General features: G+C 36.0%; 1 protein-coding gene across 5 annotated transcripts in view; it reads left to right on the forward strand.

Moving 5' to 3' along the window:
- The window catches only part of FER (FER tyrosine kinase), a 483,097-nt gene that overhangs the window by 197,162 nt on the left and 259,004 nt on the right, over positions 1 to 26,931 (forward strand). For 3 of the 5 annotated variants that reach the window (XM_059175617.1, XM_059175616.1, XM_059175620.1), the window contains 2 exons: positions 6,700 to 6,792; positions 25,799 to 26,002. In XM_059175617.1, coding sequence (XP_059031600.1) covers positions 6,700 to 6,792; positions 25,799 to 26,002 — 297 coding nt within the window. The remainder of the gene's footprint in view (positions 1 to 6,699; positions 6,793 to 25,798; positions 26,003 to 26,931) is intronic. The other 2 variants (XR_009354080.1, XM_059175619.1) reach the window with 2 other exon arrangements.

Genomic DNA, 26,931 nt, shown 5'->3' on the forward strand with positions numbered 1-26,931 from the left:
AGAGTCTCTCTCCCTCTCCCTCTGCCCCTCCCAATGCTCACTCTCTCTCTCCCTCTCTCAAATAAATAAATAATTTTTTTTTAAAGATTTATTTATTTATTTGAGAGGGAGAAAGAGAACAGGAACACAAGAAGGGGGAGTAGGAGAGGGAGAAGTAGGTTCTCTGCTGAACAGGGAGCCTTATGCAGGACTCAATCCTAGGACCCTGGGATCATGACCTGAGCTGAAGGCAGATGCTTAACAACTGAGCCACCCAAGTTGCCCAGTAAATAAATAAATTAAAAAAAAAAAAAAAAAAAAAAAGGCTTTGGCGCCTGGGTGGCTCAGTCCTTAAGCATCTGCTTTTGGCTCAGGTCATGATCCCAGGGTCCTAGGATCGAGGCCTTCATCAGGCACCCTGCTCAGTGGGAAGCCTGCTTCTTTCTCTCTCCCACTCCCCCTACTTGGGTTCCCTCTCTCAATGTGTTTCTGGCAGTCAAATAAATAAATAAATAATCTTGAAAAAAAAAAAAGGCAGAATCTTAGTTAAGAAGTGTCTTGATTATTTAACTCAGAATAGTATAATTTTTTTTTTTTAAATAACCTGAGACACACAGTTGTTTACTGAGCAGAGCCTATCAGCATTTAAATTGTAGACTTAGTGAGGTGCTCATAAGGAAACTGGTATGGATTTTGCACTATTGGATAATTTATGAAAAGAATGTATATAGACATTTAGCTCATCCGTTTTGAGCAAAGCACCATGGAACATGAATTGTACTTAGATTTTGAATAGGAAAGGAGCTGATTATAGTCTCCTGCTTTGGTCTTATTCCCCTAGACATCATCATAGTTAAGAGATATATACAGTCAAGAAAGCAAGAACAATATGACATTTTACAACCTGGGTTTGAGCGAACTCCATTGTACTATAAATTTTCTTAGCATTGTTATTTTAAGACAAAATATGAATAATCACTCAAATGTTCCTTTTGCATATTTGGTTTCCAATTTCATTATTTCAAAATATGAAAATGGTTGACTTAGCAAGCGGTCTGTCTTTCTTTGAATAAATATTCTTAATATGCAAGCATCAAAGAAAAACAGCTTGACAAACTAGGTTACTAGGCAGTGAATACTTCTGAAATGATTTGTCTTCAGTCAGAACCCAATTGCTAAAATAAATCACTTACAAACTGTTTCAATACTTAAATTCTGTATCCTGATGGGAATAAAAACTGTGTATTCTTCATTCTTCCCAGCAAATCAACATCTGCAAAAGACTAAGTTATTCGTTTATTTATAAATGCATTCCTTTTATGAAGGACATACCGATATTTGCAGTATTTCATTTACATTATAGAGTCATTTATCAACAGACAAGAATTTTTTTTCAGGAGACAATCTTTTCTGAGGTTATAATTTCCCTGTAGTTATTTCTCACAAAATCCCTCCAAATTTCATGGCTGCTTTGCATAAGTAGTCTCAAAGATATTTGGCACTCAGCCTGGAGCTTGAGCATGAATATTGTTCTCTTTTCCTTGATCCTTAGTGCCTCCTGATCTGAATATGTATCTGAATGTTCCCACAGGGCCAAATCATCACTTTCATTGTTCAATGAAAGAATGTTATTAGGTTGGGATTATTTATTGAAATGATGTGAGAAAATAATGTGAGAAATAATACTTATTGTTTCAGTGACTTATTAGCATAAAAAATTTTCCTGTGGCACCTTTCACTGTAGTTGGCCTTTCCATTGGAGGTCAAGTTCTGAGGCCACCTCAGGCAGAAAGTGACCATCCCTCAAAGGGAAGGGACTCTGGTGACCAGCCTCCCACATGAAACTCTTCTGTGGGAGTTTGGCCAGCGATCAGTGCAATGAAGTGACTGGGGAGCTGGACGATGGTCACAGAAATTTTGAGATGAAGATTTTGTCCGGGCCAGTGTCCTTCTGTGTACTGATACAGAAACTAAGAGCCACGCTAGTGAAGTAATTTAATTTGCCCAGATTCATACTTGTTACGCCTTCTGACATCAAGAACCTTATTCTTTCTACCTTAGTGCTTCCTTTAGAGGCCGTACTGTGAGAACCATTATGTGCTTAGTGGTTAAAGTCATTAATTTGTAACTTACTCGGCCATCTAGTCACGCTGTCATTTGGAAGAACTGCTGATTTTTGTCCCTTACTTTAACCAGCAAAACTTTGCCTCTTGCCTTTTATATCATTGCCTGGGCTTCAGTGAGCAGAGGGTGGAGATAACCTGACAGCCTGTTTTACTTCAATTTGGCAGTTTTATTAAGAGTAATTTAAAAACCGGATAGGTATGGTTTTACTTGAACTGTAAGTAGTTTATGTATTATTTCTTAGAGGTCTTTTTTATCAATTGATAATAAGGAAACTTTTAATGACTATGAAAGTTTCATATCAATTATGAAACATCTCCATATATATATGGAAAGAGAGATGGGGGGGAGACAGAAATTGTGAGACCCTTCAGTCAATTTTACTTTTTATTTTATTTTTTTAAAGAGTATGTTTTGAGTGAGAGAGTGTAGGAGGAGGGGGCAAAGGGAGAGAATCATCAAGTAGACTCCTTTCCTGAGCACGGAACCCAGCATGGGGTTGGATCCTGCCATCCTGAGATCATTACCTGAGCTGAAACCAAGAGTTGGATGCTTAACCAACTGAGCCACCGAGATGTCCCTACACTTTAGTTTATTTTAAAATAATGACAATGAAAAGCTATTCTTGAATGATATGTGAAAGTGATAGTCCATCTGGAACTTTCCTTTCAAGATAGATTTACAGCTACACTTATAACATTTTTCTGGGCATCTCATTAGACTATTATTTCATAACATCTTCCCTCCTTCCCCCCCTTACCTGGCCCCCACCTTTCTTCACTGAGGGGCCATGCTGTTGCCCAAACCAATCCCTATGTTTGTTACCTGGAGAAGGCTCTTTGCCTTGTCATTACTTGAGGGGGGTAAAATGAGTGCGTCATCACCAGCCTTAGCAGGCCAACAGGCAGGATTAGTTATTATATTAATGGTAATTAAAAGGCAATTTTTAAAATTTTAATTTCTAAAAGTAGCCATTTAATTCATTGATACAAAAGTCAACCTGTCAGTGAATTCAGCACGGTCTGAAGTATTATGAGACCATAATTTAAATCTACAGTATAATGCTACATAGACCAGCTTTAGCAAGTGAGTTTCATGTTCTCTATTTGTGGAAATCTGTGCACCAATGGAACTGACACTGGTTAAAATTTTTTTAATAAACTTGATTATTCCTGTTTGAAACTTAAGGTTTGTGATAATACAGTTTTTAGATCAGCCTATTTAAAGAATACTTTAAATGAAAGGGTGCTTTTTAACTAATTGTATCTCCTCAAACACGCAGTGTATTATGCTTCATCAATTAATATAAAGGAAGCACTTTTTGAAGTCTTCTTTACCCCACACCTGGACCTGCACATTAGACTTATCTGGTGTTGGTTTCTTAAGAAGGTATATTTTTTTAAGATTTTATTTATTTGATAGAGAAAGATCACAAGTAGGCAGAGAGGCAGGCAGAGAGAGAGGGGGGGAAGCAGGCTCCCCGCTGAGCAGAGAGCCCGATGCGGGGCTCGATCCCAGGACCCCGGGATAATGACCTGAGCGGAAGGCAGAGGCTTAACCCACTGAGCCACCCAGGTGTCCCTGTTTTGTTTTGTTTTGTTTTTGTTTTTGTTTTTATTTTAATTATCAGAAGTTTTGGGGGGAAATGGTTCTCTTTCCTGTCATAAGTTTTGATACCAAAATGTAGCTTGAAGAAAATTACTGTTGTCATTTCAGTGCATATTATTAAGTCATACACTACTAAAACACTTTCTCATATGTAAAACTCTGTCCTGATTTTTCTACTTTTCTGCATCACTTCTCAGTGCTTTTCTGTTCTCATAGTGCTCTTATGTTAGCACCACACTCTCTCCAGTATTTTAAGAGCATTAACTCAGAGGAGAAGCATAAATTCACGGTAGAGGTGCTCAGAGCTCTCTTGTGAAGCTTTTGTTGCCAAACAGGTGAAGTTAGCCCTTTCCTCTCATCGTCCTGTCAGTAGTAGCAGCCACAGGGTCAGCAATGGTATCACTGCTTCTGCTAATGTCACTGCCACCTCCACCTCCATGGTCTCTCAAAGTCAGGGGGAGAAGTTCCCCAGGGGAAGAAATGGGTAAACTGGGCTAGGAAGTAGAAAACTATAGTCCCTGCAGTGCTTTCCAGTATGTGTGCTATATATAATTTTATTATTATATAAAAACATATTTTACTATATATATTGTACTATAAATAATATAAAGATATATAAACATTATATATACTATAACTATACTGTCTATAAATATATGGCTGTATATACATGTGTTAGCACTATAATATATTTTATAGTATAATATGCAATTGCTGCGTATGCCACCCTCCCCGCTTGTGGGTTCTGTGTAATCTGGCTATATGTTTTATTAGGTTTTACCCTCCCAGACATTTTTTTTTTTTCCAGAAGACTTCTCAAGAATCAAGTTTTGATTTTTATTTTTTAAAAGATTATTTATTTGTTTGTTTGAGAGAGAGAGGAGCAGAGGGAGTGGGAGAAGCAGTCTCCCCACTGAGCAGGGAGCGCAACTTGACCACCTGACTTGGGACTTAATCCCAGGACTCTGGGATCTTGAACTGAGCTGAAGACAGACAGATGCTTAACACACTGAGCCACCCAACACCCTCCCTCCCCCTCCCCCACCAAATTAGATTTGTAAAAATCCTAAAACACTCAAGTTGAAGATAGGCGTGCATTAAAGAAAGGTCACTGTATTTCAGTCCTTCAAGGCTGTTTTTTCCTTTAGTGCTTCTTATGACTCAGTACAGGGTTTGTTTTTTGTTTTGTTTTGTTTTATTTTTTTTTGTAATTGACTTTTTAAAAAAATTTATTATTTTTATTTTTTTTTATTTTTATTTTTTTTTTAAAGATTTTATTTATTTATTTGACAGAGAGATCACAAGTAGTCGGAGAGGCAGACAGAGAGAGAGAGAGGGAAGCAGGCTCTCCGCTGAGCAGAGAGCCCGATGCGGGACTCGATCCCAGGACCCTGAGATCATGACCTGAGCCGAAGGCAGCGGCTTAATCCACTGAGCCACCCAGGCGCCCCTATTATTTTTATTAATATGTAATGTAATGTATTATTTGCCCCAGGGGTACAGATCTGTGAATCATCAGGCATATACATTTCACAGCACTCACCATAGCACATACCCTCCCCAATGTCCATAACCCAACCACCCTCTCCCTCCCTCCTCCCCCCAGCAACACTCAGTTTGTTTTATGAGATTAAGAGTCTCTTATGTTTCATCTCTCTCCTGGTCCCATCTTGTTTCATTTTTTCCTTCTCTATCCCCCAAACCCCCACCCTGCCTCACAAATTAGTATAGGGATTTTTACTAGAAAGTAAAGTGAAGCAACAGCTAGGATTAAGCCTATAGAATTTAATGCTCACATTCCTAAGGTGATGAAAAAGAAGTTGAGGTCATTTGTTCTGTTAGGTTACTGTAAGATTACTTTAAATTATTAATGTGCATATGTTTGTAGAATGATAAGAATATTAATACTGCAACCATTAGAATGAAAAGTAGATAATGTGGGAGTAGGCACTTGGAGAGACAGAAGTTGAATTTTGGAAACTACAGTGTTTATCGAGTATATGGCTAAAAATGTCTGCATTTACTGAATAGAGACGTATACCCTACATATTAGAGACAAAGGAAACAAATGATGTTATTTGTGGCCTGCTTTACTTATTTCCCACTGATAAATAAAAACTGAGCATCACTACTAATGGAAGACATAAGAAATACATCACATGGCAATAGGATCTCAAGTTCTTTTGTCTGCTGCTGCTGAACAGTTGAAATGTCATTATTGGAAAATTGACCAGTGCTTCCATTACAAACCCTCACACATCCTTCCTTATTTATTACCTTCTAGGTCTCATTTTTGTTCTACTTTCTCTTGTTTTCTACCCTCTTACCCCTCTTCATTTGCATTTATTATATGGATCTAAAGATATAAAATTTTAAGGAAAGTTTCCTTCAATTGTGATATATGATGCTTAGAAATATACATCCTAAAGCAAGTAGCTGGATTGATTTTACTTAGAGGAGTTCTACCCTCATCCCCTTATTTACCTTTTTAGTTCTCCTTTGGTGGTGTTGTCATCATCATTGTCATTGTGATCCTGTGAATCTTTGTGGAATTCACTGTTTTAAAAAATGTGTTCAGTATAGTTCTCCTGCTGATTTTTCTCTATTATATTTTGTTTGAAAATCCCTTTCAACTATGGTGCTATCTGAAATGTATGTTAGACTGGTTCCTTAGAGCTTTTATCTTTTTTTTTTTCTCCCACATGTTAATATTTGGTTTCCCATGAATTTCCTATACATTTCTTTTTTCTCTTGTCTTATGAATTTTTATTTCTTTCTTATTTTTCTGCAAAACCAAGACATTCATTAAGAAATGAAAATACTATAGAGTTCCTATGCATTTGATTATTTGCCATCTTTAATGTCAGGAAGATTGCATTTTATTTAGTTGGAATATGTGATTAGCTGTGGATAAATATCTAAATGCCCAGCATAACTGTATATAAACTAGTTTACTATTGCTGAAGGCTTCTTTCTTAATCTCTCCAGGAAAGAAAGGAGAGGCTATCCAAGTTTGAGTCTATTCGTCATTCAATTGCTGGAATAATTAGGTCTCCAAAATCTGCACTGGGCTCTTCAACAGTAAGTAGAATGAACTCCATGTGCTACTGAAAATAATTATTTTCTAGCTTCTTTCTGATAAACAATGAATATCATGTGTAAATTTGTCCTTACAAATAGAAAACTAAGTACATAATATAATTGTTTTGTATGCATATGATTCTGTTCATACATGTACATAGTAAACACTGATATAAGGAGGAAGGAAATAAACTTGTATTCAGGACTTCCTGTACCACATATAAATAATTATAGGAAACATTTTAGGTATTTTGAGGCTTTATTGGAAAAAGAGCAGAGAAGGGGCGCCTGGGTGACTCAGTGGGTTAAAGACTCTGCCTTCAGCTCAGGTCATGATCCCAGGGTCCGGGGATCGAGCCCCGCATCGGGCTCTCTACTCAGCAGGGAACCTGCTTCCCCCTCTCTCTCTGCCTGCCTCTCTGCCTACTTGTGATCTCTGTCTGTCAAATAAATAAATAAATAAATAAATCTTAAAAAAAAAATCTTTAATTAAAAAAAAAAAGAAGAGCAGAGACAAATTTTTTTCCAGTGAAACACATTTTTATTTGTATATGTATTTTTAAAGTGTATCAGTTTATATATGTGTTCATATTTTCGAGAAGATTTTAATTATTAAATTGAAGTCTATTTGAAATTTAGGTTTGTCATATCATAGTGGTGCATAAAATATTACAAATCCCTGTAGCAACAGCTATAGTCAAGCAAGATAAAGTATATTCTTTTTCCCTTTATAGAATAAGATTTTAAAGTATTTTTCTTATTTCATTACCTTTAAGACTAAATTAACAGACTTGTTTTCCTAGCTATCCCTCATGCATAATAGTGCTTTAGAATGATAATAAATGATTGTCAAAACAACAATATTCAGTACAAATTAATTATGTGCTCTGCTCCCCCATCTTTCCAAGTTTCTACATAGTAATATCTTAATGTTATTTCTTACTGTTTAAAAGTTCAGCTGTTTAAAATAATGTGATCTAGTCTTACTTAGAAAATAATGTGTTTCCTAACCATAAGTTAAATGTCCATTCACATTTTGGATTTATTTACTATAATTCTTTTTTTAATATATAACACATGTTCCTATATTTATTCCACTCAAGCAAAACTCTCTTATACACAATTGAGGCAAAGCATAAAGTATTTTAATTAACAAAAAAGAAGAAAATTGTAATTTTATATAAAAGAGGTTTTCTACTTCAGTGTTAGCCTTTGATGCTGTTATTATCACATACTTCTGAACTCCAGAAGTACTCTATGGGAATAGGGAAGAGCTATGAACGAATGTAGACCATCTACCCCGGCATTAAATAGCAAATACAAAAATAAAAATAATTTTAGGCAAATACTACATGGTAGAGCAAGTCTCTTTTAAGTCCCATATCCTAATGTTGTTTTCTTAAGTTAATGATTTATAACTTGAGATAAATAGTAGTTCTTAAGACTTGGTTTATTTTGATTTGACATTCAAAATAAAGTATAGTAGGCTTGATTAGAAATCTATGATATATTCTAGAGACTATGAAGACATGTTTTGATGACTTAGGAGAAAAGAAAAAGAGTTCTTGAAATATTTAAAAAGTTTTTTAAAAAAGAAAAAATAGTTATTGAAAGGAAAGTTCAGGTGTGTTCTTCAAAAAGAAAAAAATCAGTTTAAAAAATTATTATTATTATTTATTTATGCACACATGTGCGAGAGAGAGAGAGAGAGAGAGATTGATCTCTTTAGGATAGGCAACCATGTGTAACTTCATGGTGGGGGGGGTGGGAGCAGAGGGAGAAACAGACTCCCCACTTAGCAGGGAGCCCGACATGGGGCTTAATCCCAGAACCCTGGGATCTTAACCCTAGTGGAAGGCAGATGCTCAACTGATGGAACCACCCAGGTGCCCCAAGAAAATCAGTTCAGAAAAAGAAAAGTTCAGATACCTCAGTGAACACTTCATAAAATTATTTATCATTGAAATAAGTCAGCAAAACACATGACGTCGTGATGTTGTCATTAACTCACCTTTATTTCACTTAGTCAGAGGTCTTTGTGCCAGCAATTAGTAGCAGTTTACTAGTGAGCTGATTTATGATTTATGATTCCCTGCCCAATTTTCCTTTAGTCAAGTATTTTACATACGTGAGAGAAGGCCTATTACAAACTCAAGGTTATTTTCAGCTTTAGTCTTCGGTGTAAAAATTCGGAGATTGGAATTTAGAGCTCCAGATATTAGCTTGTGACAGAAAAATAAGAATTTGGAGATAGTAGAAATGGGATAACACTCCCAATGTTTGTTTTCCCGACAACCTGGGATTCCTAAGAATTTTGTGCCTTCCAGACACTTGTCTGGGAGTGCAACACTGGCTTCTGAGACTTCATGTCACATACGCCACTTTGAAGTTTGTAGTTATGAGAGCTTCAGCTTTTGGCTCTAACGGAGCCTGTTTTGATAGATCAGGTTGATCAGAGGGTGAGCGAGGTTATTTTCTTTTATGTATATAAAAACACATTCATTTACATATAGAAACAAAAGAAATCCAGTTAGTTCAATGTGATGAAGTTATACGTGGTTGCCTATCCTAACATTATAAGTTGAACAATCTTAATGAATTAATGGTACAAATCTTAACTTTTTAAGATTTGAAGTTATTTTTCGTGTTATCTTCTCCATTTAAAAATGGTCTTTACTTTATTCTTAAATAAAATTACCAAATTGACAGTGACTGATATACGTAAAACTTTGGTATCAACAAACTACTTTACTGGAGTGAATTGAAGTGACTTTCCCACAAAGCATGTACCTCATTCAAATATATATTGTGATCTATTTTTTCATAAATTATCAACATCCTGAAAGCTGTGAAATGCCCATTTCTTCTAAGAAATTATTCACTCTGTAATTGAGAATTCTAGAGACCGTTTACTTCCTCAGGGCCCATTTGGTCTATTAGGATCTTCTAGCTGAAGGAAATCATTACTTCTATCAGTTAAGTGTTCTTTGGTATTTCTTTATTTATTCAGAAATCTCATGAACCAAAAACACTGAGGCAGTCTGCAGTTTAGGACACTGTTGTTCACGCTGAATAAATACGCACAGGTTTTTCTCTAAATCATTAGGTATCCTACTTATTTGGAGAAGGGGTCTCTCTCCTAAACACACAGGTAATTGAGGTCTTGGGTCTTAATATGAATATGGAGGTTTTAGGTGTTAAGTGTGATAATTTAAGAAGTATAGCAAGTTAGAGACAGCTTAATCATAATTAAATATTTTTTTCTGACACAGTATAGAATTTTTTAGAGTATTCTAATTTGGTAAATAGAAAAATAGAAATAATTTTTTATTGCTCTAAACAGTTTTTTTCTGTAAAAAACCTTATCAAAATGGCATAGTTAAGCATACTTAAACTATTTATGGTGATATACGTCACATAACATGAAATGCTATCATTTTAAATTGTACACTTAGTGGTTTCTGGTGTACTCACTATGTTGTGCAACCATCTCTACTGCTGCTTTCAGAACATCTCAATCCCCCTAGTAAGATACTTCATCCTAGCAGCAGTTGGTCTCAATTCCCTCCTTTTCCCATTTTCTGAAAATCACTAATCCACTCTTGATCCTTAAGGATTTGCTTATTCTGGACATTTCACATAAATAGAATCATATGAGACCTTTTGTGTCTAATTTTTTCCAATTAGTGTAATGTTTTCAGGTTTCATCTGTGTTGCAGCATGTGACTTACTTCATTCCTTTTTATGACTAAATAATGTTCCATTTATGAATTTATCACATATTGTTTACCCATTCATTAGCTGATGGCCATTTAAGTTGTTTCCACTTTTTGGCTCTTACGAATAATGCTGCAGTGAACATTAATGTACAAGTTTTTACATGAACATGTATTTTCAGTGCTCTTTGTTACCTTGCTGGGTCATATGGGCATCCTGTGTTTAAATTTTTGAGGAATTGCCAAACATTTTCCCCCAGTAGTTGCACTATTTTACATTTCCACTAGCAGTATATGAATGTTCTAATTTCTTTAAATGTCATCAGTGCTTGTTACTTTGTTTTTTTTTTTAATTATAGTATTACTAGTGGATGTGAAGTGATATATCTTTTATTTGCATATCCCTAATAACTACTGATGTTGAGCATCTTTTCATGTGCTTATTAGCCACTTGTATATGTCCTTCACAGATATGACTGTTTCTTTTCTTTGAACATTTTTTAATTGGGCTGCTTTTTAATTCTTCAGTTATGAGAGTTCTTTATATTTTTTGGATACAAGCCCCTTAACAGATTTATGCTTTGCAGTTTTTTTTTTCTCATTTTACGTACTGTCTTTTCATTTTCTTAATAATACCATTTGACAAAAGTTTTTGACAAAGTCCAATTTATCTGTTTTTCTTTGATGGTACATGTTTTGGGGTGTCATATTTTTCAAAAATCATCTGATCCAAGATCATATAAATTTCCAAATGTCTTATAGTTTTAGCTTAATACATGTAGGTCTTTGATCCATTATTAGTTAATTTTTGTATATTGTACACAGCAGAGGTCCAGATCCATTATTTTGTATGTAGAAGCATATTTAATTATGCATAATTAATTCAATTTAAAATCTTAAAAAAGCAACAACTATTCAAACGAACATGTAAAAATTGGAATTTTAAAGCGTATTTTTTTTAATTTTAATTTTTTATTTTTTATAAACATATATTTTTATCCCCAGGGGTACAGGTCTGTGAATCACCAGGTTTACACACTTCACAGCACTCACCAAAGCACATACCCTCACCAATGTCCATAATCCCATCCCCTTCTCCCAAACCCCCTCCCCCCAGCAACCCTCAGTTTGTTTTGTGAGATTAAGAGTCACTTATGGTTTGTCTCCCTCCCAATCCCATCTTAAAGCGTATTTTTAAATAAAATAAGGAAATTAATTGCATTATACATAAGGAAATGAAACTAGAATTAATAGTATTGCCATTGGACTTGTCGTAGCTATTTATTTCAACATTTTTAATAGTGTGGCTAAAATGTAGTGCTTATATGAAGACAGTCCCATGGAATTCTTCAATCAACAGTCTTGATGGAAGGAAGAATGTGAGATAATTAGATGATACATAATTTGTCTTTAATCAATATAGCATTTGATGGTTGATGTTTAATATTTTTTGTATGGTCTTAGTAGTTTTTAAACACGTTTTAACAGCTCCAAGAATGTGTTCTTTTATCAAAGTACTAAAGGCCTTAAATAACCTTTTCATTAGTAACTCTGGGCTCTAAGAACTAATCCACATCCAGCATCTTCCTGTGCTGCGGGAGGTTGTAATCTTGCCTTGAGAACTATTTCTCAGAGACTGCTTCTGAAGTCAGAGCCAGAGAAGTTAGGATTAATTGCATAATCTGGAAACCTACTGGTAATTGTGCATATCCATTTTCATTGGAAATCTTTCAAGTCACATTCTATTTAATGAGATCTGTTCTAGTCACATCAAGAATACTTCCCTTTCTCAGAGCCATCTTTTACTGCACAATTTCTGTAGTAAGTGGTTGAGCAAACAATTTGTTCCATCTTACAGCCCCTTGTGAGTACTACTTGTATCAGTGCTATGATCACACCTTTTGAATAGTAGTACTCTTTGAAAAGTATTCTTTAAAAACAGAGTAAAGCACATTTTGGTCTAAATGGTTGTTCTTAAGACCTCAGAAAAATTACATTATTCAACTGTTGGAGCACCTGGATAGCTGAGTGAGTTAAGCATCCAACTCTTGATGTCAGCTCAGTCTTGATCTAAGGGTCATGAGTTTGAGCCCCACATTGGACTCCATGCTGGGCGTAGAGCCTACTTAAAAAATTAATCAACTCTTGCTTCTTGAAAATTCACATTTTTATACATATTGATATATATGTTATTTTAATTTTAGAATTACTTTGTACTAGAATTGGAAAATAAAAATATTGGGAGATAAAGATATGCTTCCATTATATAGAAAAATATAGTAAGTAAGATTTTGCTGGCTTGCTTTATTTTAGAAAATTAGAAAATTGTAATTCAGCTATGTTTCAGTTGTACATCATTGTAATGTTAGTATTGTAATGCTTGGCTTCCACCATTGGCATAAGGAAGTGTACTTCTTTTCATGCATAACATAATAAAATGCTTGTGGTTTTTAGTGTTCTCCTTAAAGCCTAGCAGAGCAACCTTGTACCTCTTTTAACAAGACATGTTATTAACTTCAGGTTAAATACTATATATTTTAAATCTTAGTTTTCTTTGTTTATTCCTAAAGCCTCAATTTACCTCCCTTTTTCTAGCTATTCCCACTCCTCAGACACTAAGATGTGGAAAAATGAGAAATAAGGGAAAATAAAAATTGCAGCATCTCACTATCATACATACATTGGATTCTCCTGCCTAGTTAGTCATGTTTAAGAAGACTAAATATTATTCTCAGAATTGCTAGCTTTGAACCATTAGCATTATCACATACAATTTTTAAGAAAGGCTTTTTGGATTTATTTTCTGTAACCTGTCATTTTACTATATAGAGAGCACGTCTGTTCCTTTACATGTTTGAACAAATACTTAGTCTGATCATGTCCAACTGATACTGCATTCTTCACCAGAAATCTCAACTTACTGATAAATGTTTAAATTTATTGAAACATGACTCTTAGAATGAGTTGGTAATAGTTTTAGTTGATATTTGTAACATGAAATTAGCACTGAATATATTTAGTTGATTGAAATGTGTTATTATTGATATTGTGGCACATTTTATATATAATATGAGCTTAAGGAAATATTAGCTACTGAAAAAAAATAAAACCGTAGAAAACAAGCAGTGAAATGATCAGATGAGAGAGTATGAATAAGAGTCATAAGTACAACTGGAAAAAGTAAATGGATAAAAATAATAAAGTGAAAAAAGAAGATGATTATGAATAAAGAGAAGAGTAAGGAACTAAAGTAACAAGGAGAAACAAACAAACAAACAAAAAAACAAAGCCAGAGGAAATCAGAAGGTATTGGAAGAAACAGAGGCATTAAACCAAAAGCAAAAGACTTCTAAGAAAATTACTTTGCTAGAGATGGTGTCTCTTATGAGAGATCCAAAAGGTACACAAAAAGGCGACCAAGGAAATGGGAAGTTGTGGAAGTAAGGTCGTATTTGAATTTGACTTACTTGTCTATCTTTTCAGGTAAAATTTTAGAAAGAATCATATGAGAATGCAAATTTCTGATTAGCCTGTAATTCTGACTAGTTATGCTGGACAACAGCTATATTATTGGCTGAAGAATGAACAAACTCAGGTTCTCAAAAAGTACAACAGATCTTTAATCAAGAAATTTATGAAAAATAGTTTTGTTGCTAGTTTCGTTGTGGAAAATAAACAGTAGGTGAAGTATCTTTGTTTTGGTTAAAGATGTCAGTACATGAAAAAATGATCAATTCTACTTTACTGCTAAAAACATTGGAATTTGTAGAATTAAAGATAGGCCTTAGTGCCTCATAAAGACAGAACATTGCTCTAATTAATTTATATTCTGTTTGTCTAGCCTGAGGCAGTGATCATGAAGATCAAATATCTAGAATATTTTTTATTTTTCACTGTTTTAGAGTTAACTAATTCCATAAATTCAAGACAGAATTATTTAGAAATATGGAAAAATGTAGCAGCCAGAACATTATTATTCATGTTCTCATTCTATTTTTATTTATTTATTTTTATTAAAGATTTTTATTTATTTGACAGAGAGAGATCACAAGTAGGCAGAGAGGCAGGCAGAGAGAGAGGAGGAAGCAGACTCCGTGCTGAGCAGAGAACCCAATGCGGGGCTCAATCCCAGGACCATGAGATCATGACCTGAGCAGAAGGCAGAGGCTTAATCCACTGAGCCTCCCAGGTGCCCCTTGTTCTCACTTTAGGTTAAACATTTGTTCAGTTATCACACTCTAAATGGTATAAATGTGCTTTCTACATATGATTACAATTTCCTTTCACTGAAAATAGCTTTTACTACTACCAACCAGATTCCTATTCAATAGACCTAGTCCAAGCTTTTGCAAGTAAGTCATTCTCTTACTTCTGCATGACGTTTGAGTCCTAATCTAAAATTTTCCAGTGATACATAGCTTAAAATTAAAGGTCTTTATGGAATTTTTTGGAAAATTTCAAAACCCCAAATTACTTGTTCTCCCCCCGTATAATATTACTTTTTTTTTTAATTTTTAATTTTTAATTTTTTATAAACATATAATATATTTTTATCCCCAGGGGTACAGGTCTGTGAATTGCCAGGTTTACACACTTCACAGCACTCACCAAAGCACAAACCCTCCCCAATGTCCATAACCCCACTCCCCTTCTCCCAACACCCCTCCCCCCAGCACCCTCAATTTGTTTTGTGAGATTAAGAGTCACTTATGGTTTGTCTCCCTCCCAATCCCATCTTGTTTCATTTAATCTTCTCCTACCCCCTTAAGCCCCCATGTTGCCTCACCACTTCCTCATAACAGGGAGATCATATGATAGTTGTCTTTCTCTGCTTGACTTATTTCGCTAAGCATGATACGCTCTAGTTCCATCCACGTAGTCGCAAATGGCAAGATTTCATTTCCTTTGATGGCTGCATAGTATTCCATTGTGTATATATACCACCTCTTCTTTATCCATTCATCTGTTGATGGACATCTAGGTTCTTTCCATAGTTTGGCTATTGTTGACATTGCTGCTATAAACATTCGGGTACATGTGCCCCTTCAGATCACTACGTTTGTATCTTTAGGGTAAATACCCAGTAGTAGTGCAATTGCTGGGTCATAGGGAAGTTCTATTTTCAACATTTTGAGGAACCTCCATGCTGTTTTCCAGAGTGGTTGCACCAGCTTGCATTCACACCAACCGTGTATGAGGGTACCCCTTTCTCCGCGTCCTCGCCAGCATCTGTCATTACCTGACTTGTTGATTTTAGCCATTCTGACTGGTGTGAGGTGATATCTCATTGTGGTTTTGATTTGTATTTCCCTGATGCCGAGTGATATGGAGCTCTTTTTCATGTGTCTGTTGGCCATCTGGATGTCTTCTTTGCAGAAATGTCTGTTCATGTCCTCTGCCCATTTCTTGATTGGATTATTTGTTCTTTGGGTGTTGAGTTTGCTAAGTTCCTTATAGATTCTGGACACTAGTCCTTTATCTGATATGTCGTTTGCAAATATCTTATCCCATTCTGTCAGTTGTCTTTTGATTTTGTTAACTGTTTCCTTTGCTGTGCAAAAGCTTTTGATCTTGATAAAATCCCAATACTTCATTTTTGCCCTTGCTCCCCTTGCCTTTGGCGATGTTCCTAGGAAGATGTTGCTGCGGCTGAGGTCGAAGAGGTTGCTGCCTGTGTTCTCCTCAAGGATGTTGATGGATTCCTTTCTCATATTGAGGTCCTTCATCCATTTTGAGTCTATTTTTGTGTGTGCTGTAAGGAAGTGGTCCAATTTCATTTTTCTGCATGTGGCTGTCCAATGTTCCCAACATCATTTATTGAAGAGGCTGTCTTTTTTCCATTGAACATTCTTTCCTGCTTCGTCGAAGATTTGTTGACCATAGAGTTGAGGGTCTATTTCTGGGCTCTCTCTTCTGTTCCATTGATCTATGTGTCTGTTTTTGTGCCAGTACCATGCTGTCTTGATGATGACAGCTTTGTAATAGAGCTTGAAGTCCGGAATTGTGATGCCACCAACGTTGGCTTTCTTTTTCAATATCCCTTTGGCTATTCGAGGTCTTTTCTGGTTCCATATAAATTTTAGCATTATTTGTTCCATTTCTTTGAAAAAGATGGATGGTACTTTGATAGGAATTGCATTAAATGTGTAGATTGCTTTAGGTAGCATAGACATTTTCACAATATTTATTCTTCCAATCCAGGAGCATGGAACATTTTTCCATTTCTTTGTGTCTTCCTCAATTTCTTTCATGAGTACTTTATAGTTTTCTGAGTATAGATTCTGTGTCTCTTTGGTTAGGTTTATTCCTAGGTATCTTATGATTTTGGGTGTAATTGTAAATGAGATTGACTCCTTAATTTCTCTTGCTTATGTCTTGTTGTTGGTGTAGAGAAATGCAACTGATTTCTGTGCATTGATTTTATATCCTGACACTTTACTGAATTCCTGTATAAGTTCTAGCAGTTTTGGAGTGGAGTCTTTTGGGTTTTCCACATATAATATCATATCATCTGCGAAGAGTGATAGTTTGACTTCTTCTCTGCCGATTTAGATGCCTTTAATTTCCTTTTTTTGTCTGAATGCTGAGGCTAGGACTTCTAGTACTATGTTGAATATCAGTGGTGATAATGGACATCCCTGCTGTGTTCCTGACCTTAGTGGAAAAGCTTTCAGTTTTTCTCCATTGAGAATGATATTTGCGGTGGGTTTTTCATAAATGGCTTTGATAATATTGAGGTATGTACCCTCTAACCCTACACTTTGAAGAGTTTTGATCAGGAAGAGATGTGTACTTTGTCAAATGCTTTTTCAGCATATATTGAGACTATCAAATGGTTCTTGTTCTTTCCTTTATTGATTTGTTGTATCACACTGATTGATTTGTGGATGTTGAACTAACCTTGCAACCCTGGAATAAATCCCACTTGGTCGTGGTGTATAATCCTTTTAAAGTACTGTTGAATCCTATTGGCTAGTATTTTGGTGAGAATTTTCGCATCTGTGTTCATCAAGGATATTGGTCTATAGCTCTCTTTTTTGATGGGATCCTTGTCTGGTTTTGGGATCAAGGTGATGCTGGCCTCATAAAATGAGTTTGGAAGTTTTCCTTCCATTTCTATTTTTTGGAACAGTTTCAGGAGAATAGGAATTAGTTCTTCTTTAAATGTTTGGTAGAATTCCCCCCGGGAAGCCGTCTGGCCCTGGGCTTTTGTTTGTTTGGAGATTTTTAATGACTGTTTCAATCTCCTTATTGTTTATGGGTCTGGTCAGGCTTTCTATTTCTTCCTGGTTCAGTTGTGGTAGTTTATATGTTTCTAGGAATGCATCCATTTCTTCCAGATTGTCAAATTTGTTGGCGTAGAGTTGCTCATAGTATGTTCTTATAATTGTTTTATAATTGTTCTTATAATATGTCTTTGGTGTTAGTTGTGATCTCTCCTCTTTCATTCATGATTTTATTTATTTGGGTCCTTTCTCTTTTCTTTTTGATAAGTCTGGCCAGGGGTTTATCAATTTTATTAATCTTTCAAAGAACCAGCTCTTAGTTTCGTTGATTTGTTCTATTGTTTTTTCGGTTTCTATTTCATTGATTTCTGCTCTGATCTTTATGATTTCTCCTGCTGGGTTTAGGGTTTCTTTCTTGTTCTGTCTCCAGCTCCTTTAGGTGTAGTGTTAGGTTTTGTAGCTGAGACCTTTCTTGTTTCTTGAGAAAGGCTTGTACCACTATATATTTTCCTCTCAGGACTGCCTTTGTTGTGTCCCACAGATTTTGAACTGTTGCGTTTTCATTATCATTTGTTTCTATGATTTTTTTCAATTCTTCTTTAATTTCCCGGTTGACCCATTCATTCTTTAGAAGGATGCTGTTTAGTCTCCATGTATTTGGGTTCTTTCCAAACTTTCTCTTGTGATTGAGTTCTAGCTTCAGAGCATTGTGGTCTGTAAATATGCAGGGAATGATCCCAATCTTTTGATACCGGTTGAGTCCTGATTTAGAACTGAGGATGCGATCTATTCTGGAGAATGTTCTATGTGCATTAGAGAAGAATGTGTATATTGTTGCTTTGGGATGAAATGTTCTGAATATATCTGCAATGTCCATCTGGTCCAGCGTGTCATTTAGGCCTTTATTTCCTTGTTTATGTTTTGCTTGGATGATCTGTCCATTTCAGTTGGGAAGTGTGAAAGTCCCCTACTATTATTGTATTATTGTTGATGTGTTTCTTTGATTTTGTTATTAATTGGTTTATATAGTTGGCTACTCCCACGTTGGGGCCATAGACATTAAAAATCGTTAGATCTTCTTGTTGGACAGACCCTTTTAGTATGATATAGTGTCCTTCCTCATCTCTTATTATAGTCTTTGGCTTAAAATCTAATGGATCTGATATAAGGATTGCCACTCCTGCTTTCTTCTGATGTCCATTAGCATGGTAAATTCTTTTGCACCCCCTCACTTTCAATCTGGAGGTGTCTTTGGGTTTAAAATGAGTTTCTTCTAGGCAACATATATATGGTTTTTTTTTTTTTATCCATTCTGATATCCTGTGTGTTTTGTTGGGGCATTTAGCCCATTAACATTCAGGGTAACTATTGTGAAATATGAATTTAGTGCCATTGTGTTGCCTGTAAGGTGACTGTCAGTGTATATTGTCTCTGTTCCTTTCTGATCTACCGCTTGTGGGCTCTCTTTGCTTAGAGGACCCCTTTCAATATTTCCTGTAGAGCTGGTTTGGTGTTTGCAAATTCTTTCAGTTTTGTTTGTCCTGGAAGCTTTTAATCTCTCCTTCTATTTTCAATGATAGCCTAGCTGGATATAGTATTCTTGGCTGCATGTTTTTCTCGTTTAGTGCTCTGAATATATCATGCCAGCTCTTTCTGGCCTGCCAGGTCTCTGTGGATAAGTCTGCTGCCAATCTAATATTTTTACCATTGTATGTTACAGACTTCTTTTCCTGGGCTGCTTTCAGGATTTTCTCTTTGTCACTAAGACTTGTGAATTTTAATATTAGGTGATGGGGTGTGGGCCTATTCTTATTGATTTGGGGGGCGTTCTCTGAACCTCCTGAATTTTGATGCTCGTTCCCTTTGCCATATTGGGGAAATTCTCCCCAATAATTCTCTCCAGTATACCTTCTGCTCCCCTCTCTCTTTCTTCTTCTTCTGGAATCCCTATTATTCTAATGTTGTTTTGTCTTATGGTGTCACTTATCTCTCGAATTCTCCCCTCGTGGTCCAGTAGCTGTTTGTCCCTCTTTTGCTCAGCTTCTTTATTCTCTGTCATTTGGTCTTCTATATCACTGATTCTTTCTTCTGCCTCATTTATCCTAGCCGTGAGAGCCTCCATTTTGATTGTACCTCAGTAATGGCTTTTTTGATTTCAACTTGGTTAGATTTTAGTTCTTTTATTTCTCCAGAAAGGGCTTTTATTTCTTTCAAGAGGGTTTCTCTAATATCTTCCATGCCCTTTTCGAGCCCGGCTAGAACCTTGAGAATTGTCATTCTGAACTCTAGATCTGACATATTACCAATGTCTGTATTGATTAGGTCCCTTGCCTTTGGTACTGCCTCTTGTTCTTTTTTTTTTTGTGGTGAATTTTTCCGCCTTGTCATTTTGTCCAGATAAGAGTATAAGAAGGAGAAAGTAAAATACTAAAAGGGTGGCAACAACTCCAGGAAAATATGCTTTACCAAATCCGAAGAGATCCCAAATCGTGAGGGAGGAGAAAGGGTTAAAAAGAGGTTCAGAAAGAGAGAAAGCAAGCAAGAAAGAAAAGAATTAAAAAAAAAAAAACAAAGAAAGAAATGTATAAAAAAGAAAAAAATATATATGTATTAGATAAACTAGTTAAAAATGTTAAAAAAGAAAAGGGTAAAAGTTAAAAAAGTTTTAGCAGAGGAAGAGAAAAATAATGAAAAAGAAAAAAAATTAAATTAACTGCAAGACTAAAGAATCTTAGGGAGAAAGCCATGAGTTCCATGCTTTGCTTTCTCCTCCTCTGGAATTCTGCTGCTCTCCTTGGTATTGAAACTGCAGTCCTTGGTAGGTGAACTTGGTCTTGGCTGGATTTCTTGTTGATCTTCTGGGGAATGGGCCTGGTGTAGTGATTTTCAAGTGTCTTTACCCCAGGCGGAATTGCACCGCCCTTACCAGGGGCTGGGCTGAGTAATCCGCTCGGGTTTGCTTTCAGGAGCTTTTGTTCCCTGAGCGCTTTCCGTAGAGTTCCGGAGGATGGGAAATCAAATGTCGGCCTCCTGGTCTCCAGCCGGGAGGAGCCGAGAGCCTGGGGCCCCACTCCTCAATGCGCCCTCAGAGAACAGCGCCCAGTCACTCCCGTCTGCCTGACCTCTCGCCGTGCTCTGAGCTCACCGAGCCTGCGACCAGTTCAAGGTAACCCTGAGCTGTGAGCTTACTGTCAGCTCTGTCTTTGTAGCCGGCTTCCCCGTTCTAATACCTGTAAGCCCTGTGACTCTCAGACACCCCCGATCCTTCTGTAACCCTGCAGGACCTGAGGCCACACTGACCCCGTGTGGGCTTCACCCCAGTTTAGCCTCTGGAGTGATGTCCCTCAGCGGAACAGACTTTTAAAAGTCCTGATTTTGTGTTCCATTGCTCTGCCGCTTACTGGGAGCTGGCTCCTCCCCCCGGGGTCTATCTTCCCGTCATTTTGAATTCACTTCTCCGCCAGTCCTTCCTTTCAGAAAGTGGTTGTTTTTCTGTTTCTAGAATTGCTGTTGTTCTTCTCTTCGATCTGCCGATGGATTTGTAGGTGTTTGCAATCTTTAGATAAGCTATCTAGCTGATCTCCTGCTAGGTGATAGTCTCAGGCTGCTACTTCTCTGCCATCTTGACTCCTCACCCCCCAGTATAATATTAAACCAGATTTGAAATAGTTCTTTACTTAGATTATTAAATTAATTAGTAAATTTATATAAGAATAGAAAAGAGAATTAAATATCATTTTATGGTTATTAAAAATTCATTAAAAATTTTGTTTGTGGTGAAGTTTTATTTAGCTTGTCCCAGTTCCTTGAGTGGTTTACTTACATGTTTTTCATGCTGTTTTATTTTCTTCTTTTTTGTTTAATTGCTTCTTATTTGGATGCCTGATTTTAATAGAATCCAGAGCTTGATCTATTTTTTGAAGATTTTATTTTATTATTTTTTTTAAAAGGTTTTATTTATTTATTTATTTACTTATTTTAGGGAGAGTGTGTGCATTAGTGGGGGCGGGGGGAGGGAAAGAGAATTTCAAGCAGACTTCATGCCAAGCACACAGCCCAATATGGGGGTCTCAATCCCTGACCCTGAGATCATGATCTGAATCAAAATCAAGAGTTGGATGCATGACCTACTGAGCTGTCTAGGTGCCCCAAGATTTTATCTTTTTAAAGTCCCCTGGTGTGGGACTCGAATTTACAACTCTGAGATCAAGAGTCTCAGGCTATACTGATCGAGACAGCTAGTTGCCCCTGCTGTTTTTTTTTTTTTTGCCTCTCAACAAAAAGGCTCTTCTTGAACTGAAATATTTGAGATAAAGGCATGCAAATTGGGCCACCTTGGCTTTGATTCTTGGTTTTGGCTCTGGTCACGATCTCAGGGTTAGAGGGAACCCCACTTTGGGTTCCCTTCTCATCAGAGAATCTGCTTGAGATTCTCTCTTTCCCTCTCCCCCTACTTGAGTGTGTGCTCCCTCTCTCTCAATCAAATAAATAAATAAATAGTATATATAAAGAAATAAGTAAAAGCATACATATTTGCATGACATACTTGGAAATTAGGCTGAATAAGACAAGAAAAAAAAAATAGGCCCTTATTCCACCCCTGCCAAAAATATTTTCATTTTCTTAGTACTGACTCCTACTTGCCTCTTCACTTAAACAAATCTTTTTATTTCACTAAGCCCAACATGTTTTGTTTTGTTTAAAGATTTTATTTATTTATTTGACAAAGAGAGATGCAGCGAGAGAGGGAACACAAACAGGGAGGGAGAAGCAGAGGGCAGAAGAAGCAGGCTTCTCGCTGAGCAGGGAGCCCATTGCGGGTGTCGATCCTAGGACCATGCGATCATGACCTGAGTCGAGGGCAGATGCTTAATGATGAGCCACCGAGGTGCCCCAAACCCAATATGTCTTTGCTGGAATGTTCTTTAAGAATAAGGCCCAGGAAAAATACCTAAACACCTAGCCCAGTCAATCAGGAAAACTTTCCTGTTTCAGTATAACTAATTAACTATGTTAGATTAACTAGTGACTTCAAAAAAAGAACCCCTCCCCCCATATCTTGGGCAAAAATCTTAGATGACTTACTGACAAGGAAACATCTTATCCTACTCAGGATTAGAAAGATATAATAGTTCATAGACACTACCTCAAAAACTAATACTTACTGTATGGTGACTAACATAACACAATTTTAAAAAAAGAAAAAAAGAGAAAGATACAATATTTGAAGTAAAAAGCTTCATTTCCTTTTTGATGTAATTATGACACCTTTGGGATATTGGATTTTGTTGCTGATGCATTCTACATACCATTACAACAAGCTCGCAGAATTGTGTTGGAATTTAATTGAAATCATGTTAATAAAAGTGTTCCTTTCTTTGCTTGCAGAGAAGTTCCTATAAAACCTGATAGACCCAGACTGGGCATATATAGGACATTTCCCTGCTTATGTGTATACAGATGCATGTACGCATGCATACACTCGCAAACTGTTCAGCTTACATATTTTTTCTTAAAGATCATTATTTATTTGACAGAAAGAGTGTGCGCACATGCTGCGGGAGGGGCTCGGCGCAGGGGTTATGGAGTGGTGGCGGGAGTGAGGAACAGAGGGAGAGAGACAAGCTGACTTGCACTGAGTGCAGAGCCCAATACAGCTCCATCTCACAACCCTGAGATCATGACCTGAGTCTAAATCGAGAATCAGAAGCTTAGCGGACTGAGCCACCCAGGTACCCCTAGCTTACACTTTGTATTGGTATTAGATCTCTATTTCAAAGAAACTAATAAATCTGAAGGACTGGTATGTAATCCCTGTGATATAGTAGTGTAATTTCCTTCCCATTCACTTATTTTTTAAAGCAAATAAACAAATGTAGATGTTCTTTCAAGATGATTTACCACCCCCAAATAGATTCTTCACATTCAAATCCTTAAATGAATTTCTCAGTGTTAGCTGAGCTTTTGTACTTCAGATGCCCTTCTTACTTAATGACTTCTCCAGGCTCTGCATTTTACTATTCTAAATAAATCAACATTTGGGAGGATAGGTTGAATAGGACAAGAAATCAAGCACATTGACATCCTTGTTTGTGATACCTTTCTAATATGTAGACATTCTTGAAAGATAATGATGAAAACAAATTCTTTGCACGGAGGTGACATTGAATTTCACCATTGGCAACACTTGGAAATATTTTGTTATAAATATGGAAATATTTTTGTTAGTAAAAATTTTGGTGTTTGTTATAGTGAGATACATTGTGATAAAATTTTGGAAAAGATTCATTTAATAATTTTGACTACATATTTTAAGAATTATAAACTATTAGTATACACAAAAATTTAATTTTGTGTGTATTATGCATTTGTTTTTACCTCATACTTGTGGCTGATTCCCTGTATAATTGTCCTTTAAATCCATTTTTGAAAACACTGATTAAAATTTTTTATAAATATTATATTTATTATAATTAGTACTAAAGGAAAAGCCTTATTTGCTTACTAAAAGCTTCTTTGTAAGTCACACCATGTATATATTGAAGAAATTAAGTGTATAATAAGTGGAAGAAGTAGAAACAAAAGTGTGAGCTCTTCTTTGATTCCATTTGGGATTTTTCAAGGTTGTTTTTTTAAATCAATAGGTTGGGTTTTGGGTAATGTAAAATGGAACTTTGACCTAAAAAGTTTAGACCTCTTTAGTGGTACAAAACAATAAAGGCTATTTTCACAACTAGTTTTCATTTACTGCGAAGATATCATACTTTGTCTCTACATAGAGTTCATAACATCAGCCTGAGAAACTATATATGTGAATATTTGCCTTTCATTTATTAATAATTCTAATTTCTCCAATTTGTAAATTACTTTCCCATGAGACATTGTGCATATTGTATTCTAAGTATCTTAAGAGTTAGTGCATATTACTGTTCCTTACCCACACAGTACTATTAACCATCTGGGGCAATTTAGTTCTTTGAATGTTAAAAACAAACTTTTTACTTGTAACTAGAAAATGTGTTTCCATTTATTATCAGTTAGAAACATTTCAAGGACATATACTCGCTCCTTAGTTATCTGGTTTTTGATTTTAGCATGTGGTCTCATAAAATAAGATAATCTACTTTTCCTGCCATGGTCGTGGCTTATCGTCCTCTCTTGTTTTTGCCACGTGTTTATAATTTTGTGGTGGTGAGGGCACCTGGGTGGCTCAGTGGGTTAAAGCCTCTGTCTTCGGCTCAGGTCAGGATCCCAGGGTCCTGGGATGGAGCCCCACATCGGGCTCTCTGCTCAGCGGGGAGCCTGCTTCTTCCTCTCTCTCTGCCTGCTTCTCTGCCTACTTGTGATATCCGTCTGTCAAATAAATAAACAATTTATTAAAAAAAAATTTGTGGTGGTGATTTCAGGTGATGCTATTTCTCCTAAGGTTTTATTGGCCATTGCTATACAGGACCAGCCATGTGGCAGTGGTAACGGCTAAGCCAGTCAGGGGAATGAGGGTAAGAATGGGAAGCCATGGCAGCAAGGCAGCTTCAAATAAAGCTTTAGATATTGCTTCTGGAACATAGGACATGGGCAGTTTACAGCCTGTCTTGTTGAAAGTTTATTCCATAAAAATACCTAACTTAATTTAAATAAAAATGAAATTGTTTTGTGACAAATTTCTCTGATATTACACCCTTTTATTGTAATTCTCTGGTAAACTTTAAATATATGGATTTCTTTTATATTATGGTGAATAAGACTATAAATTCTAACACTAAAGGCTAATATTGTATGCATTTATAGATCTATAGATAGAATATCTATAGATAGAACATCTATAGACAGAATAAACAAAGTATTGAAGGATATGTATTTGAGCTGAACTTCAACACTGGTGTTCCAAGAGATATTTTCTTTAAAAATTATGAAAAATTCAGATTCATCATGAAGCTTTTAATTGGTTGATTAAAAAGAGGAATGTATGTAAGAAGTATTTACAATTGCTATGAATTTTGCCAGGAAGAATTCCTATTTTCTCTAATTCATTATTTATTTATTTTTTCTCAATGTTTATACAAGTTCTCTGATACGATCCCTATAAGTGAGAAGCCCCTGGCAGAACAGGACTGGTACCATGGAGCAATTCCCAGAATAGAAGCGCAAGATCTATTAAAACAACAAGGAGACTTCTTGGTGCGAGAGAGTCATGGGAAACCTGGTGAATATGTCCTTTCTGTATATTCTGATGGACAAAGGCGACACTTTATCATACAATTTGTTGATGTACGTTTTCAATTTAGTTTATATGTATATTCTTATGCAGTTCATTATGCTATAATTATAATAAAATGATGAATAGTTTATGATAAGTGCCCATAACATTTTAGCTTAGTACTTAATTTTACTTTTTTCTGAATTCCTTCAATACAGTGTGCAAAAATTCACTAAAGGTTAATCTTATTAAGGACATATTTATTTTAAGTTATTATAAATTACAAATAGTTGTTATAAATTTAAATTAAACTCAAATGCACAAACATTTAAAAAATACACATTTTTAAAGATTTTATTTATTTATTTAGAGAGCACAAGTGCAGGGAGAGGCAGAGGGAGAGGGAGAGAGAGAGTCGCAAGCCGACCCCAAGAGAAGCGCAGAGTCCAATACAGGGCTCGATCTCACAACCAGGAGATCATGACTGAGCCGAAATCAAGAGTCAGAAGCTTAACCGATAGCCACCCAGGTGCTACAGACATTTAAAGTATTTTAAGCTAAACATTTAAAATATTTTAAGTTGAACATGAACATTAAAGTTATTTTAAATTAAAATTAAAAATATTATTATAATTTTTCCCTTTTTTCATGAATAAATTTAATAATAAATTTTATACTCCTGAAACTAGGCTTTGAAATTGCTTTCAAAAATATACCATGACAGGGGCGCCTGTGAGGCTCAGTCAGTTAAGCATTTGCCTTCAGCTCAGGTCATGATCCCAGGGTTCTGGGACAGAGTCCTGCATTTGGCTCCCTGCTCAGTGGAGAGCCTGCTCCTCCCTCTTCCTTCACCCCTACCCCAGTTTGTGCTCTCTCCTGCTCACTCTCTCTCTCAAATAAAATAAAATCTTCATTTATTTTTTTAAAAATATTTATTTATTTATTTATTTGACAGAGAGAGAGATCACAAGTAGGCAGAGAGGCAGGCAGAGAGAGAGGA

The sequence above is a fragment of the Mustela lutreola genome, chromosome 5 (assembly GCF_030435805.1).
Source record: "Mustela lutreola isolate mMusLut2 chromosome 5, mMusLut2.pri, whole genome shotgun sequence".
Lineage (NCBI taxonomy): Eukaryota > Metazoa > Chordata > Mammalia > Carnivora > Mustelidae > Mustela > Mustela lutreola.